A 15905-nucleotide genomic window follows, 5' to 3' on the forward strand; every position below is an offset into this window, starting at 1 on the left:
TTGGAGATAACGGCCTTTCTGAAAATTTCTACATAAAAATAGGAGTTTGTAAAAATTGTAATTTGACCCTGACATGTTGTTGTAGCGAGCACAATCGCTGCCTCTTCTGCCGAGTCGGCATCGCTCAGAATGAATGTTGCTGCACTAGGCTCTTATCCCGTTCTGCCTGTGACGCTTACCGCGTGCGCCGTCTTGCTCGGCTATGGAGCGGCATCTTCCCCGTACGCCTACTTGAGTGCTTTGATTCTTGCCTCTCGTCTGCCCTTGGGGTACACCGGGTGCATGTTTGAGGAAACATAGCGGCTGATGCTACAGCCTGAGGTCATACCAACTGGGCATTGCCGAGAGGTGATCGTACTCCGACGCTCATCCCAAAAAGATCAGAAACATTTTAGAACATTAAAGTTTAGACAACCTCATCCCACACTTAGTGGGGAGGATGCCGTGCAGCTGCGAAGACTCCAAACAAGTTTTATCCCACACGCCACATTACTGCAATCGAGTACAGCTGTCAGCTCTGCGGAATAACCAATGCGCTCATCATGTGATTTGGGGGTGCAGCGGTGTCGCGGACGCGCCAGCAAATACAGCGCTATTTGAAGAGCAAAGGGAGCACCTGCTGACCAGACACGAATGGTGGACGGAAAGGAAGCCGCACACTTGAGGGCGACATACACAAGATCGCCGGCTCTATTTTCAGGCGAAGCTCGTATTGCCTCCGTTGTGTCGGCGTTGCTCTACGAAAAAACCCAAGCCGCGCGAAATTGTGCGGCTGCGGCTTCGAACTATACCGACCCCCGGGTTGCGGAACAACCACATTAGACGTCTCATCGTACGCGTCCTTTAAAGCGGAGTCATGAAGAAGTAGACGCAGCTAGAATACACTCTCCTCCTCCGCCCTTCACTCCTCGTTTTTTTCTCTCTTTCACGCTCCCTCCTCGACCGTGGCGCCGCCACGGTCGAAATCTAGCATGCCGGAAATCTAGCGTTCCCCCTGCTGTCCAAGCTTGCTTTGTCCCTATTGGGGGCGAGGACTTACGGAGTCGCCATCTGTCGGAAGCGCCTCCCTTGCGTAGTATGAGGGATCACCCGGCGCGCTCCTCATAGTTTCGCTTACGGAGCTCAACAAAGACACCACGCGGCAGCCCTCCTGGTCATTTATGTAAGTACTCTCAAAACAAGGGAAGTTTTGGCTGTCGATATAATAATCTTGGGCAAACTGAAAAAGGACAGAATCGTTTACAGACGCTATCTCGTTACCGAATACGTACAGTGAACGCCAACGCGCGCGGTCGCCGCGATGGAGTCTCCCGAACCGGCTTCTTGTGTGCAAGGTAGGCAAACGCTGAGGGTAAACTATGTGAAATATGTTCTGAGTGGGCTGTCTGTATAACCAAATGGAGCATAAGAATGAAGCCTCAATGCAGCGACCGACTGCGCGTCTGCATGCATGTCCGCGCACAAAGTTTCGCTTTCGCTGTGAGCGCGTTTTCGCACCGTGCCGTGAGCTTTAGGCCGCCGCATATGAGCATTTGACAGTACACTAGCAACCATTGTTGCGTGGACGCTATCATAACTGTTCAAAAATAATTTCGTGATAGAGACTTCGACGCCTACGGCGACTGTGATGTGCCGTCACGACGATTCAATCTTTTTTGTCTTCTAAATGCTTGGACATTTTCATATTATTTCTCAAATTGTGTCGCACTTTAAGTTTATCGGTATTCTCAGCGTGCGATTTCCCTCTGCTTCTTTTTCGTAACCCAGTGCATTAATTCATAACACAAACATGACCATATGCCATTCCCTTTTTAATGTGCGTCTTACCGCTCCCTTTCCGTTCCAGTGAACTTGCCAGTATCTAGCATCAACAAGTTCATAGACCAAACCGTCATGACATTAGCCGGGCAGCGGGCGCGGGCGAGCGTCTCAGTGCGGGTTTTCTACTACTCACCGAACATCGCACTCCCGGCGCCGTAGCAGAAATCTTCCTTGCGTCTGTGGTTGCTGCATACCCGAGTTGTAGCCGATGGCTGCCTGCCAGTTCTAAGTTTGGCGAACCAAGCTTCACGCAGATCCTTGTCCTGCGGCTACGTGTGAGTAAGGCTGACACCGGGCTCCGTTGCGTACGTCCGGCACTGCGGCACCGAACAGTAGCCTACCATGGTGCACGCCTCCAAAGGTAGCCACTACCTATTATAGCGATCTCTCAAATGTTGTCAAGCAGACACTCCAGGACAGGAAAGCTTCACCACTGCATCAGAACCGCAGCGCAGGTGGAACTTTAAACTTTCGTTTTCAGCTCGTTTCGGCGCTTCCGAAGCAGCCGGCGCGGTCGCTGTGTCCACGTGATCCCTCACAGTGGTGATCCCTCACGCCACGCGACGCCGACGGCGGCGCCAGCTTTTCCAGTGGTGGAGCTCGCCCCCAATACTTGCGCTGCTTCTTTCGAACGCAGCCATAACGCAGCTGTCGAAAGCGTGTTGTTCAGCCAGGTTTCGTTGACAGAGTGATCTGAGCAACCGCATGTGGAATGAGACACTGTGTTAAGTTAGGCCGGCAGAGTGGGGCCGGCAGAGAGTTAGGACGGCAGAGTGAGCCGGCAGAGAGTGGGTTCGTTCTGCAGAAGAGCAGGCTGCGTTGAAGGAACGGCAGCGGGAGCGGGCCGCGCGCCATGCGTTCGACCGAAGAACAGGCAGCGTTCCACGAACGCCGCGGGAAACTCGTTCGAGAACGAGCTCGTCGTACACTTGCCGACCCCGCCAACCCTGCCGTGAGGGAGCGCAAGCCGAGGCGCTACTGAGCATGGTGGCAACTGCCATCACCCCGTTTTAAAGGGGACGCTCCTACCTTACATCCATCCATCCTAGGCACTACGACAACAAAGAGCCGCGGATCCCGAGCTTCGCTTTACAGTAGTAGTGGAAGGGGGGTGAATTCTTTTAATAAAGTATTTTATCATCATTGAAGAGCGGCACATACCTAGTGACCCAGTTTTTTTTTTTTTTTGCAAACACTATATGTTAGTCCGACGCCTGGTTTCGAACAGAGTTACCTCAGCACAGCAACCCAATGCTCTAACCACTAGACCATGTGCTACCCAGTGACCCAAGTTGGGAGGAGAATAAAGAGCCAGGCAGAGGGGGAACAAACAACTCGGGTCGAACCATTCCTATGGTGGCGGATTAGCCAGCGAAGTGAACTTCGCGTCCAGAAACATTCTCTTGAATTTGGAATTCACCCCTGTGAAACTCGAAGCAGGTGGCAACTCGCGCTTCTGCCGCTAGGACGCAGACTCGAACGACCTAGCTTGACGCTCGCGAGCGGCTTCCAGTGCGCGATCTTCATCAGTAGCTTGCGCTCGACGCCGACGATTGGACTCTCGCATCTGCTTTCGCTGGCCTTCGAAGGCAGTCACTGGCAGCATTCTCGACTTTCTCACGGGCACGTTGTCGTTCGTTAAAAGTCGCGTCTCTGCTGTCGACGCCTCTCCTCGTACTCGGCTTGTTCCTCGGCCGTGCACATAATGCGTGGGCTTCCCACTTTTCCCATTTTTGTTGGAGTGGCAACTGCTTCAATGGTCTACCTCTGCAATGCACAATCCGGCGCTCACACACCACGGCGCACATCCCCGTTTTTTCCGCCACAGCTGCTGCGCCGTTGTATTGAGGGCAGACGGCATCAACGGCGGCCAGCGCGGTTGCACTCCCCCACTGCACAGGTGCGGCTCGTGGCGAAATCATGCATGCTTTTCTTACGCGCCGTAGCATCGTTCGTTTTCTTTTTGTTCACTTTACGGACGTTAGCCAGCCCAGATACCCCCCCCCCCCCCCGCGAGGCCATGCATACTGCTTTCATACAGGTCCGTCAGGTAAACCGCTTCGCTGTGAAAAATAGTCACTAGAAAGTGCATGAAGTAGCTCAAGTATGCTAATCACATTAAACAGGGGTGTAATATTCAAAATGTCCTTGTTCAAACTCTATTGGACAGTTATCGGCACCCCCACCCCTACAATATCTCAGCAAAAACCAATCACAGAGACGTGCAGTAGCACTCAAACATGACTTTGCAGAGTAGCATCTGCTGTTTTCACTACTATTCCTACTACTGGAAGCATACAAAACATGCATGAATACTTGTGACTAAAGCCCCTTTCAGATAAGCTCGAATGGTCCTATCACAATTCACGTCAAAACTGAAGAATGCACTTTACTAGTACTACTGATATGCTGAAGGAACCTTGAAAAGGCTTTTTCCCCCAAGACCCAAAGGAAGCCTGCTAATGGTGCCTTTCAAGGCCTGACACTGTTACCGACTGGTATATTACAAACCTGAAGAACGCATTATTTATTTAATACTAGTTAGACGTATGACACTGCATCCAATGCATTTAGGTGTCTTATGCAAGTTACACACAGTCAGCACAGCTACAAAACAACGAAGTCAAGTTGATGCACCGTCACACATTGTTCAATCAACTCGGTAGTGTAGCGAAGGCAGCATTCTGCCTACAGTGGTTCTACCTTCCGCTCTTGACATGAGGATTGTGTGCACGCACACTTGCATTTCCACTGAGCAGCTCTGCGCAATTTTCTAAGAAAAAATGCCAGAATAGTGCACATTCACCATAAAGCATTGCCACGCTTTTCATCAAAGACCTATGATCAATCATCTTGTGGCATCGTTTTGAATCAAGGGACATCACCAGCTCTTCCTGCAAGGTGCGCTGTCCATTCCTAATGAGATTGTCTTATACCCCTGTCACACAGGAAGATTTAATGTCATTCGAATCGAATGGCATTTGATGCATCGAATGCCATTCGGTCTCTTGCGGTGCTACACAGTAAAATATAATGGCATTTGCAAATGATAGCAATGACGATCTGGAACAAAATTTTTGAAATTCAGGGAAATTTTGTGCCTATTAAACGTGTTTAATAACTTTTGTGAGTACTTTTAAAACGGACGAAAACATTTTGACGCCAATTATTCACAACTAAAAGCACTTTGATCAACACATCCAATATGGCCGACTACCGCAACAGACTCCTGATGCAAAGAGTAATAGCGCTTGAGCAGAGCCCATGGTGAAAATATCAATGCAGCAAAAATAATTATTCCTTTTTATAAGTCTAAAAAAATATATTCTGACATTCGGTTCGAAATCGAATGCGAATGAGTTCCCCTAACTCATTTGATGGCAAATGTCATTCCAATCGAATGACATTAAATTTTCCCATGTAAATACCGATTAGTGGGATTATATGCGAATGCCATTCGATTCAAATGACATTAAATCTTCCCATGTGACAGGGGTATTACACTGTGTCTGTGATATGTACATAAAGTGACCATTTCTCCCAGTTTACTTCCAGTAAAACTGCTCCAGCTTAACTGTACACATAGTTGATGCGGCATCCTGTAGAGGATGGTGATGTTGGCATGGCATCAGTGATTGCATCATCCTGCGGCACTTGAAATGTACTTCAGATGTACCTTCAGTCATTCGCGCTGAAAATACTTCACAAATTTGGGTCAGTTATCTGGAAAACTTGCAGTAATGATATAATCATGTTTGCCTGGCTTCAAATCTGGGGTGAATATATTTTAGTTAAAGAATCAGACCACTTCTCCCAAGCATCATCTCTCCCTGTCAGGTGTGCGTCATCCCCCCGGAAGATCCATCTTTGCAAACTTAATGTTATTCCAGGATGTCTGAGTAAGCTCAAACCTAACCTAACATACACTGCTTTTGATTTTATTTTAAAAAGCAAATGATGTCTAATAGAATGAACAAAGGGTCTCAGGTGAATATCCCAAGCTTTTGAAGTACCTCAACCACACATGCACTAGCAGAGCATTAACCTGCATCAGGTCTTGCATGACGCAACAGGTATAGCAAAAGATATCCAATGAGCTTGTTTTCAAGGGCAAGAAACATAATTCTACTGGTACTAATACGCTGACAGTAACCATTTACAGCGGCGCCTTGCAGAACTCATTTAATTTGTGCTCCACGGGCGGCTTTGTACTGCACAACGTTTATTTAGTGGGAAATGTTTTTCCACTGTTTCCAGTGAGAAATGTATCAATTCGCTCCCCGAGTATGGTTATTGGTGCAAGAATGTGAAGATTATTAATGCAGATGAGAAAAACAAACAATTGACAATTTACCAATAATGAAGGATGTTCGAGATCCAGATAGAGGCAGAGGATGGAGGAAGGGCGATAATTTCCACCAGTTTCTATACCCATATGTACATTCATCTAGCTGTCTCCTTCAGCTAGATGAGGCGGAAGACACTGCCCTGAAACACTTTCTCCTCCCTCTGACATGGAATTTTTAAAAGATCTAGGAAAGAAGAATAGATCTAAGGTCACCTGCCTCTCCGTTCAACACATTTCAGAAGGCGAGACAGTAGCAATGTGAGAGCGAGGTTAGGCAAGGGAAAATGGTGGTCCAGGAACATGGAGGGCGAGTACGTGTTAAGGCGAGTCTGTACATGCATGAGTTTAGTTTGTTCCCAGGAACTGGGTTCACTCTACGAGTCAAAAATTTCAAGCAAGTCCAATTCGCTCTGCGAAATATTCGCTCAGCAAGGGACCACTGCATACGAAACAATCATAGTAGTACTGACATTTCTGATGCAACAAGGGAATGTTGTGCATGGACTACGGACATCTCAAAGGAACAGGAGCTTGTCGCAACCATGAAGAATAGCCTATTTCACTAGCTTTTCATAAGCGGCAGCAAGGTTACTAAATTTAAAGCATACAGATAAGTGCAATCCTGTGCAAACATCCTTCAATAGAACAGTAGGCATGATTCTAAATGCAGGAAATAAATCCACATTTTCCTGTAACAAGACACACCTGCAGCTTTGCACCAATGTTTTGGTACCTGACGAATAATTTCTTTAAGGAAAGTATATACTATTACACAGGAAAGCAGGCCCCTTCTAAACTCTTTTTCAGAGCATACACTCCATACTGAATATATGAGACAAAATTTTGCAACAAGTGTAATTACAGGCTCTTAAAACACAATAAAAAACAATCTTCCAAACTTATTTATTATTTTACTAAGATGTGTCCTCTCAGGGGAATAATGCAAATCAGGAAATTTCAGACACAGAGTAAGCAACCGGGTTAAATCTTCAGCACTTCACAAGGCACAGAATTCCAGAAGAGCACCACTTTTTCATACAGCATAAGTGACTATATTATACAATGCTCACAGCCAACATGGGTTAGAAATTTCAAAGCTTTTAGTTAAACATAACTGCACTGGCAGGCATACATTAATGCAAGAAATGAAGTTTGGAGCATTGCATGGTTGACATATTAAGGCAATGCTTCAACACATTAAGCAGCAGTGGCACTACAGAACGGTGCTAGTGGCAGGCTAAGTGGTGCTTGCAGCAAGTGAGCTTCATGATGTGACCCTACAAACAGGGTATGCAGCTAGCCCTTGTTTGAAGACTGTTATATCATTTACATACACTGCTTCTTGTTTTTCAACCACTGACTCAAGGAACTGCAAAGCATAGGTCAAATCTTCACTGCTGATTTCTTCAGTGCTGTTCTGATCCCGAGGGCGCTTGGGTTGCTTCCAGGGGTGCACATTGTGCATGTGCTCAATGCATCGTTGGTAGGAAATTGTTTTGCCCTCAGCGGAGGCATTGTGGATGTCACCAGTGCTGGATGTTGGAATTTGAGTGGGTGAGTATCCGATAGGCTTGGACTCTGCAATAGCTGCCTCTCCGTAGCCAACAATTTGAATTGAGAGTTTTCGTCGGTGTGACTCTCCAGGGTGCTTGAAAGGGAGGAAAAGTTTACAGCATTCTTTGAATTCCTCCAATGTCAATGTCTTCAGGAAGTCAATTTCACGCTGTAGACGATCAAACAGGTAGTCAAAAGAAACTATCTCTGCCCAGTATCTGTCAGACTCTTCTTGAAGGTACAGGTCAGAACAGCTTTTTTGTTTCACTAGCGACGAAACTTGTGTTGCAAACTCTTCTTGGTTGAGCTCAGCAATTTTTTTCGCAAACATAGAAAGGAAGAGCTCAATTTGTTCATCCACATATGAGCAAGTAAACTTCTCAGCAGAGCAGCACACACCAACTGTGAATCCAACAATACCATTAGTATTCCTGTTTGAACAGTTAACATCGTACCCAAGCTGCGATTTTGTTCTCAGGATGTCAAAGCAAGGTTCCTCCATGAAATCGATCATAAGCTCTGCAAGTGCATGCTGCTTAACAGTACCAGGCCCAAGTTGGTAATAGTTCACAATCATCGAATTGTGGTCTTCAATGTTAAAGGAAGCAACTCTGCAATAATGACTGCCAAGGGGAACTTCCATCACTCTAGACTCTGGGATCATGCATGTGGGAAGAGGTGTACAACTAAGTTTTTTCACAACAAGTTCAGCCAAGGCAATGGCTTCAGAAGCAGTAAAGTTTCCATGAGCAAGGCCTTCAACAAAAAGCTGTTTCCTGAACTGCTCGACAAAAGAGAGCAGTGAGGACACAGTAACATCCTTGATGATCATTCGCTTCTCTATGTTTGACCAGTGGCACTGCTGAAGTATAGAGAATCGAGTATCTGTGCAGAGGTGCGATGGCTTCATGAACAAATTGTAGTAACGCTTGTGCAGGTGCTTTTTGAGGTTATCAAAGAGCTGTTGCCTCACTTCAAAGGCAGCTAGATGATGCAAAATAACATCAAAGAGCACTGGCAATTTCTCATTGAAGCCAACAACTCTTATAATTAGACCATTCTCATTCACTGATATTGTGAAGTCAAGGGATGCACAGACAGCAGCATTAGTTTCCTGACTCATGTTCTGGAGCAAAGAGTCACAAAGGAGGTCCATAAGGACAGCATTTTCAGCAGACACATACATGACAGGTGATATAAGCTGAAAGTACACACAAGCTTTAGGCACATTGAATTTAGTGTCCTTCTTGTACCACAGGCGAAATCGCTGATCTTCATGTAGCTTGACAGGCAGTTCTGATTGGTGCTCATTCTCTTCCTTCAAGGTGAAGTCGGAGGCAATGTACTTGTTTCGTTGAGGGACCTCAAAGTATGGATCAGGCACAAGGTTGGACCATGCTGAAAGCCACTCTAGTGGAACCTCCTGGGTGCAGTATGGTGTCTCAAGGTATGGCTCCTTCTTGGTGCAGATGCCTTGTTTTTGGTAGCGGCAGGAGATGATCATGATGTTGGCCTTGCTGGGGATAAGTTGGTCCAGGCACTTTTGAATTAAGGTAGGGTCATACTCAAACAGACAGGTTTCACCATCTAGATAGTGCTTTGGTGGGTAGAGCTGCATGTTAGCACAAAGTCGTTCAACATAGTCCAACGGACTTTCCTCTTCACACCAGCGAAAGTTGTTGTCGGCCACTGTTTGGATTTCATCAAAGATACTCTTGACAGGTCCTGCTTTCTTCACCATAGCTAAGAAGGAAAATACAGCTGTGAGCACCTCCTCAACATTCTTAAGCCCTTCTTCAGTCAAGGAGATTGTGATGTTAAACAAGGAGCAAATGGCGTTATGATGAAATCCAGTTCCCTCATTTCCAGCAACAAGGCCAAGGGCCCAGGATCTGTCCCTCAGATAGGCCAGAATACTACCATTCCCTTCATGCCCCACAACGTAAGAAATGTATTCCAAAGGCTTTGTTCTATACTCATGAAGCAGGGATGGCAATGCCCAAGTAATTGAGACATTGTTCACTTTCTTAACAGGCTGCACCTTATACAGCTTGGCAAACTGCTCCAATGGGAACGGCTCACAAGAAAGAAAGCTTGCAAGTTCAGACACAGGTTCACGTACTGGTATTGCAGAAAATATCTCTCTGACCATGCGTTCCAGTTCATCCAGGGAATGCCTTGATTGCACAGCAAGAGTCATAAGTGCAGGGCTGTAGTGCTGTTCAAAGAATGTGCGTAATGCAGCGTGGACATCTATGCCATCCTTCTCTGGCAGTTTCTTCAAGGAAGCTGTGTTACCCCACATAAATTTCCTCATAGGGTGTTTTTCACGGGCAGCGCTACCAAGTAACTGCTGAAGACGACATGAATCGGAAGGAAGCACCAGCTGAAATTCATTGTCAATGGCTTCCAACTCTCTTTCCATGCTCTCCTTCCTCATAAGCGGCGAGACGAAAAAATTTGCAAATATGTCCAACGCTCGGTTCAAGTGCTTCTGGTGCACTTCCATCTTGTAAACTGTTCTCTCACATTCGGTGTAGGCATTGTCACTACCTCCATGCTTGTTCAGAAAAGCATCGAAAAAGTTCTCACGTGGGTACTTGTCACTGCCCATGAAGACCATGTGCTCAAGAAAGTGCGCCAGCCCTTGCAGATGCTCTGGTTCATGGAAGCTTCCAACGCCAACGCAGAGAGCGGCCGCTGCCATTTTTTCTTTCCTCACATTGCCGTGCTGCTTGCTATCCGCACGGGAATGGTGTCCTGACTCAATATCACTTTCAGGTTCACTCTCGCTGGCACCATGGACACTTACATCGTCGTCACTCATGCTCTCCTCAGAAGTAACGTCTGAAAATGGTCGTTCCATCGACTGAGGTTGGCTCGAGGACCCAGAACCAAGTTCGGTTTTCGTCTCGCAGTGCTCCTCCTCCGGACTTTTCGAGCGCGGAACATCTTCGCATTTGGCAGAGCCCAGGCAGTTTGCTATATAAGATGCAATACTGTTCTTCGGAAGCGAGGACACATGTGTTTCCTCACCCAAATTCACTTCCGGTAGTAGTTCTGCTCCAGCGAGGCAGTCGTGGCTTACCTTATTTGAGCTAGCAGGTGACGACGTGGACTGCCGTGACGAAGAAGAACGTCTGGACGAGGAACCGGACATGGGAGACAGTGGGCGCGACTTGTGGTCGGACACCAGCAGTGCGGTAAGACCATTTTCCAGCGTAATCACCCTGTACTGCCTGGCATCGTTCGGTGACTTGACAATGTCTTCCATTGTAACACGCCCACAGTCTCTTTCCGCAAGGTATTCCAAGGAGCAAATGGGTCTGCTTGGGCGATATTTTAGCGCGGAAAGATCGCAATGCTCACGCACATGTCGAAGGAGCAATGTTCTGCGTCCAGCAAGAGTTTTCGTAACACGAAACGAGTATGTCCAAATGGCACAACGCCGCCACAGTACTGCCGAAAAAGACACAGTTCCACACCTGGGTCATAAGCAAGAACCGGGCATCAATTCTTCACTGTAGAAATCATGCCTGCATTCACAGTTCACGCGTCCTTAACACGGTGCTTTATATGCCGAATAAAAACTGCATGTTCTGTTTTTTGACGAATACATACGGCGAGGCGGCAGTTCAAAAGACTACCACAGATCCGCAATACCTGGGAGCCAAGCTGGCCGGACCACAGAACACCTATACAAACTTACAGAAGGGAAACTGTACCTTCCACAGTGCTACGGAAATAAGCATAGCGGTGGCGTCGTGAACTAAAGTATGCGACCACAGGTGGCGCTGTACAACAGGAAACGGAAACGTGGTTTCGCACAAGCTTTACCAGGTGTTCTGTGGCTTTACTGTGTTTCTGGCTGCTGCGCCTCGCTCGTGCTCCCGCCAGTTTAGTTGCTGTGTAGCAAACGTAGCGCCTTCATATTTATGTAGGCGCTACGTTTGCCACACAGCAACCAAACTGGCGGGAGCACGATCGAGGCGCAGCAGAATACATGTAGCGCTGAGTCATATCGAGTTAAGGCACACTCTGAACTGACTTTTAAGGGCATCCCGAGCGGTTTTTCGTTTATTACGCCGCCGTTACCCTGAGTTAAATTGTGCCGCCGCGCTCCAGCTGTTGCATTTCGTGTAGGGCTACTGACAGAATGCGCTTTCCAGGTGACACGATGGCCTCGACTGGAATAAACGCACACGACACCAAAGATTGAGTAAGCCTGAAAATATTTTATTTGCATTTTACAAGTACAACAAAAAGCACACGTCTACGCATCCACACAAACGCAGTTACATAGTCAAGAACATAGTCAAGAAATGGCTCATTAATAAGGGTAGCACAAACGCACAAGAAAGAAGACCTAAGCTACAAAACGTACGGTCGGCTGCTAAGTATAATAATTTCCCTGTCACCGCGTGTCACTTTTATACAGCATCGTTACAGCACTACCAGGCCGGGTAGTTCGGCGGAAAGAACGCAACAGCTTATACGGCCGTCAGCTGCCTCTTCCTTACGGGTGTCATAATTATCCTAATCTCCGCATCAACGTCGTGCAAGTTCGCATACAGGTATCTGTATCTGAACCATATGTGCCAGCTTAATACACGTGTAGTGAAATTACGATAACCACTGCGTCTTATCAAACGTATTGGTTTTGCAAATGCGCATTACAGCTGACGGAACGACATACTGTAAGTGAAGCACAAGAGAGCAAGGACAAAAGGAGGATACAACACTTGAAGAAATGAAGAATTAGTAGGCATACAGCAAACAAGCGATGACGGAGAACACACAATGATGATCGGGTGTTCTGTGACATCGGTTTGCGTACTTGCGGTGTTATGGAGATCAACGGCATAAAAACGTACCTTCAAGCGTACTCCCTCAACCTCCGCCGCATTCATTATGATAATCAACGCCTAAACAAAATGAGGCACTATTCTTTGCCAAGAGTAGACCTTTTTACAGCAAGTCTATGTAATGACTCGCAGACGAAACCACAGCATGCTTTCGAAAATGTTTTACCGCCGTAGTATTCGAACGCCAACGGCCAGGAAACACATCGATACCAATAGGCTGTCGGCTGTCGGTGGTTAATCGAGCACAAAAACCTTGACGCTATGACTAAAAAGCAGCTTCAACAATCAAATTTTTAAAAAATCAACTGCCTATTTGCCTGAGGTAAGAAAGCATCCTTAGACACCTCGATTGTTTATGTCAATGGTTTGTGTAAATTAAAAAATTCAGCATGTTCAGCGCCCCTAGCAGAGAAAGCACAAATTAAAGTATTCGATCAAATTACAGTAGCTCCACTTGCGCGCTTACGCTGAAACGCGCCTCGATTGATTTTTCGCCCTCTGTGGCCATTTGTTGAACTTGAGAGTGTGCGGGGCCTGGCCGGACATAGAGTTTCCTACAAAATAGGAAACTCTATGTGGCCGGACATAGAGTTTAGTGAGAAACTCTATGTGGCCGGACGAGCTGGCCGGCTGGATGGATGGATGGCGGCTATACCCTTTGTAACGGGCGGCGGCGGGCGCCACCTAGCCTTTTGCTCCCCCTCCTATTTTTTTTTTTCTTTCTTTATATCCTCTTCTCCTTAAACTAGTTTTCACTCCCCTCCTCCACCCAAAATAACTATCTAAAAAAGTATAGGAAACATTATCTCCCCGATTTATGGTATTATCTCTCCCTTGACTTCTCCCCTTCGTTACTGCCCACGGAGGAAGGAAACGGAGGAAGGAAGGCCCTACCTGGTCCGCGCGCTAGGAGAAAAGTGTGGCGGAAATGACGTAGTAGGTTCTCATTTTTTTGCTGCTTTTTTTATTTTTTTTTTCTGTATGGCCACGTTTGTTGGGTTACAATGGCGGCGTTGTTATGGTTTTGAGCGCTCACACGTGATGCTCTGGTAGGTTTCGTGCCGTGGCAAAGGCGCTGTATGGGCGAGTTTGCGTTAGTCACCGTGTCTTGTTACGCTGTGTTACCTGCACCGTGCTCTGCGTGATGTTGCGCCCGCGCTCCGCGCGCGAAACCACGCTCAGCGCGGCGTGGTTTCGCGAAAGATGTAAACAAGAGAGGAGAGTGGCCCAAAAGGTGGAGCATCGCCATGAGCAACGCCAACTTCCGGCTTCACTTTTGCTTCACAAAGAGTGACGTCAGGGCCTCTCCTTAGTTTCCTTCCTCCGTGGTTACTGCCACTCTTTTCTCGTTTATTTGCCCTCGTTCCCCGGGAAAACCCAATGCCCCTTCCATATCTACCACTGTTCCCTCTGCCAGAGTCGGGCGAAGGTCTGTGCATCTCAGCACTATATGCTCTGTGGTCTCCATTTCGGCTCCGCAAGCTGTGCACCAAAGTTCCATGTCTTCAAATTTAGCCCTGTATGTTTTCGTACTCAAAACCCCCGTCCTAGCTTCGAATAATAGTGAGCTGCCCCGCGAGTTATCAAATAAGATCTCTCTCTTAATCTCCTGTTATTGTGACCTATACATAGATAGCGCTGGCTTTCCGAGCATTCTTTCTTCCCACATTTTTCTTTCCGCCTCCTTCACCTCCTTTCCCACACTAGAACCACGTTGGACACCCTCCCTCGGCTATAGGTATCTTATCCCTCAGCTTCCTCGTTCTGAGTGTCCACTTTGTGTTCAAACTTTTCATGTATGGATATTTGTACACTTTTCCTGCCCACCTTTTTTCCTCCAGTGCTGGGAGTCTCTGTTCATATTTTAGCTTACTTATTGCCTCTCTACCTTCGAATGACGTCCATCCCATGTCCCCCTGCACTCCCTCATTAGGGGTGTTCCCGTGCGCTCCTAAGGCCAACCTGCCTACACTTCTCTGTCTCGTTTCCATGCATGCCTGAACTTCCGATTTCATGCACAGTACTGAATTTCCGAATGTGAGGCCAGGTACCATAACCCCTTTCCATACGCCCCTAACCACCTCGTACCTATTATAGTTCCATAGTGCCTTGTGTTTCATTACAGCTGAGTTCCTTTTCACTTTTTCAATCATAATTTTTTCCTGTTCTTCCAAGTACTTTTTGCCCTCGTTTAGCCATATGCCCAAATACTTGTATTTTTCAACATGATCAATCTCAGTGCTTTGTATTTCCAATGGTTCCCCCCTTTCTTCATTGTATACTATTATCCCAGACTTCTCTCTACTGAATTGCAGTCCCAATTTTTTCTCCCTCCTCTCCACATATGCTCATTAGTTCCTGTAGCCCTACTCGGGTGTCAGCAAGCAGTACAATATCATCTGCATACATCAGTCCGGCTAGTACTTGAGCTACCTTCTGCCCTTCCAGCATATAGCTTATGTTGGTTCCTATTGTGCTCTGTTCTAGTATCTTTTCTATTTGGCTCATGTAAATCATAAAAAGCAGAGGCGACAATGAACAGCCCTGCCTGAGACCTCTTCTCCTTGGCTCGCGCTCAGGGTTGCCAGATCGCTCCAACCACAGGTCGCCAAATCGGCCTTCGCAGTAGCCCAAATGTAGCCAAAAGCAATGCCTCATTGCCAAAAGGGAAACATGTGCGTAGCCCCAAAGTAGCCAAAAAGTTCATGGTTATATTGCGCTCAGTTTTACACAGGCGATATTAAGAGGAAGCTTTAGCTCGGGTGCTCCTATCTAAATACATGTAAAAGCAGAATTCGTTTTTCATTGCAACCACTGCACCAAATTTGACGAAATTTGTTGCATTTAAAAGAAAAACTTAAAATCTAGTGAGTGTTGGTTTCGGATTTTTTATTAATTCAATTTTTTATTAAAAAAATGGCAAAAATCGAAATTTTTCAAAAAACGAAACTATGAAGTTTACAACTCTGTAACTCAGCAAAGAAAATTGATAATACAATTCCGTGAACTGCACCTAATAGTACATCTAAAGCGGACAAAATTGATACGTTACACATGAATGTAAAAAAAAATATAGTAAAATGGAAATATAGGTTTTGCAGAACCCAATGTAAACAACGTAACAAATCCACGTAAGATGTAAAATGACGTATCGAATTTGTCCGCTTTCAGTGATCTGATGGATCTCGTTTACAGAACCGCGATATCTGCTCTTGATGCAGAGTTATGAATTTGTAAACTTCGTGCTTCTATTTTTTTCAAACTTTCGAATTTTTGAAAATCTTTTTAACCAAACTCAGGACCTAAATAGAAATTCC

General features: G+C 46.4%; 1 protein-coding gene across 1 annotated transcript; it reads right to left on the reverse strand.

Annotated features, from left to right (window-relative positions):
• Positions 1-7010: 7010 nt before the first annotated feature.
• Nrd1 (Nardilysin) lies at positions 7011-11439 on the reverse strand. Its single transcript, XM_075673449.1, has one exon. The coding sequence runs from the start codon at positions 10995-10997 to the stop codon at positions 7434-7436; it is 3564 nt and encodes a 1187-aa protein (XP_075529564.1). The 5' UTR covers positions 10998-11439; the 3' UTR covers positions 7011-7433.
• Between the last annotated feature and the right edge of the window lie 4466 nt (positions 11440-15905).

The sequence above is a fragment of the Dermacentor variabilis genome, chromosome 1 (assembly GCF_050947875.1).
Source record: "Dermacentor variabilis isolate Ectoservices chromosome 1, ASM5094787v1, whole genome shotgun sequence".
NCBI lineage: Eukaryota > Metazoa > Arthropoda > Arachnida > Ixodida > Ixodidae > Dermacentor > Dermacentor variabilis.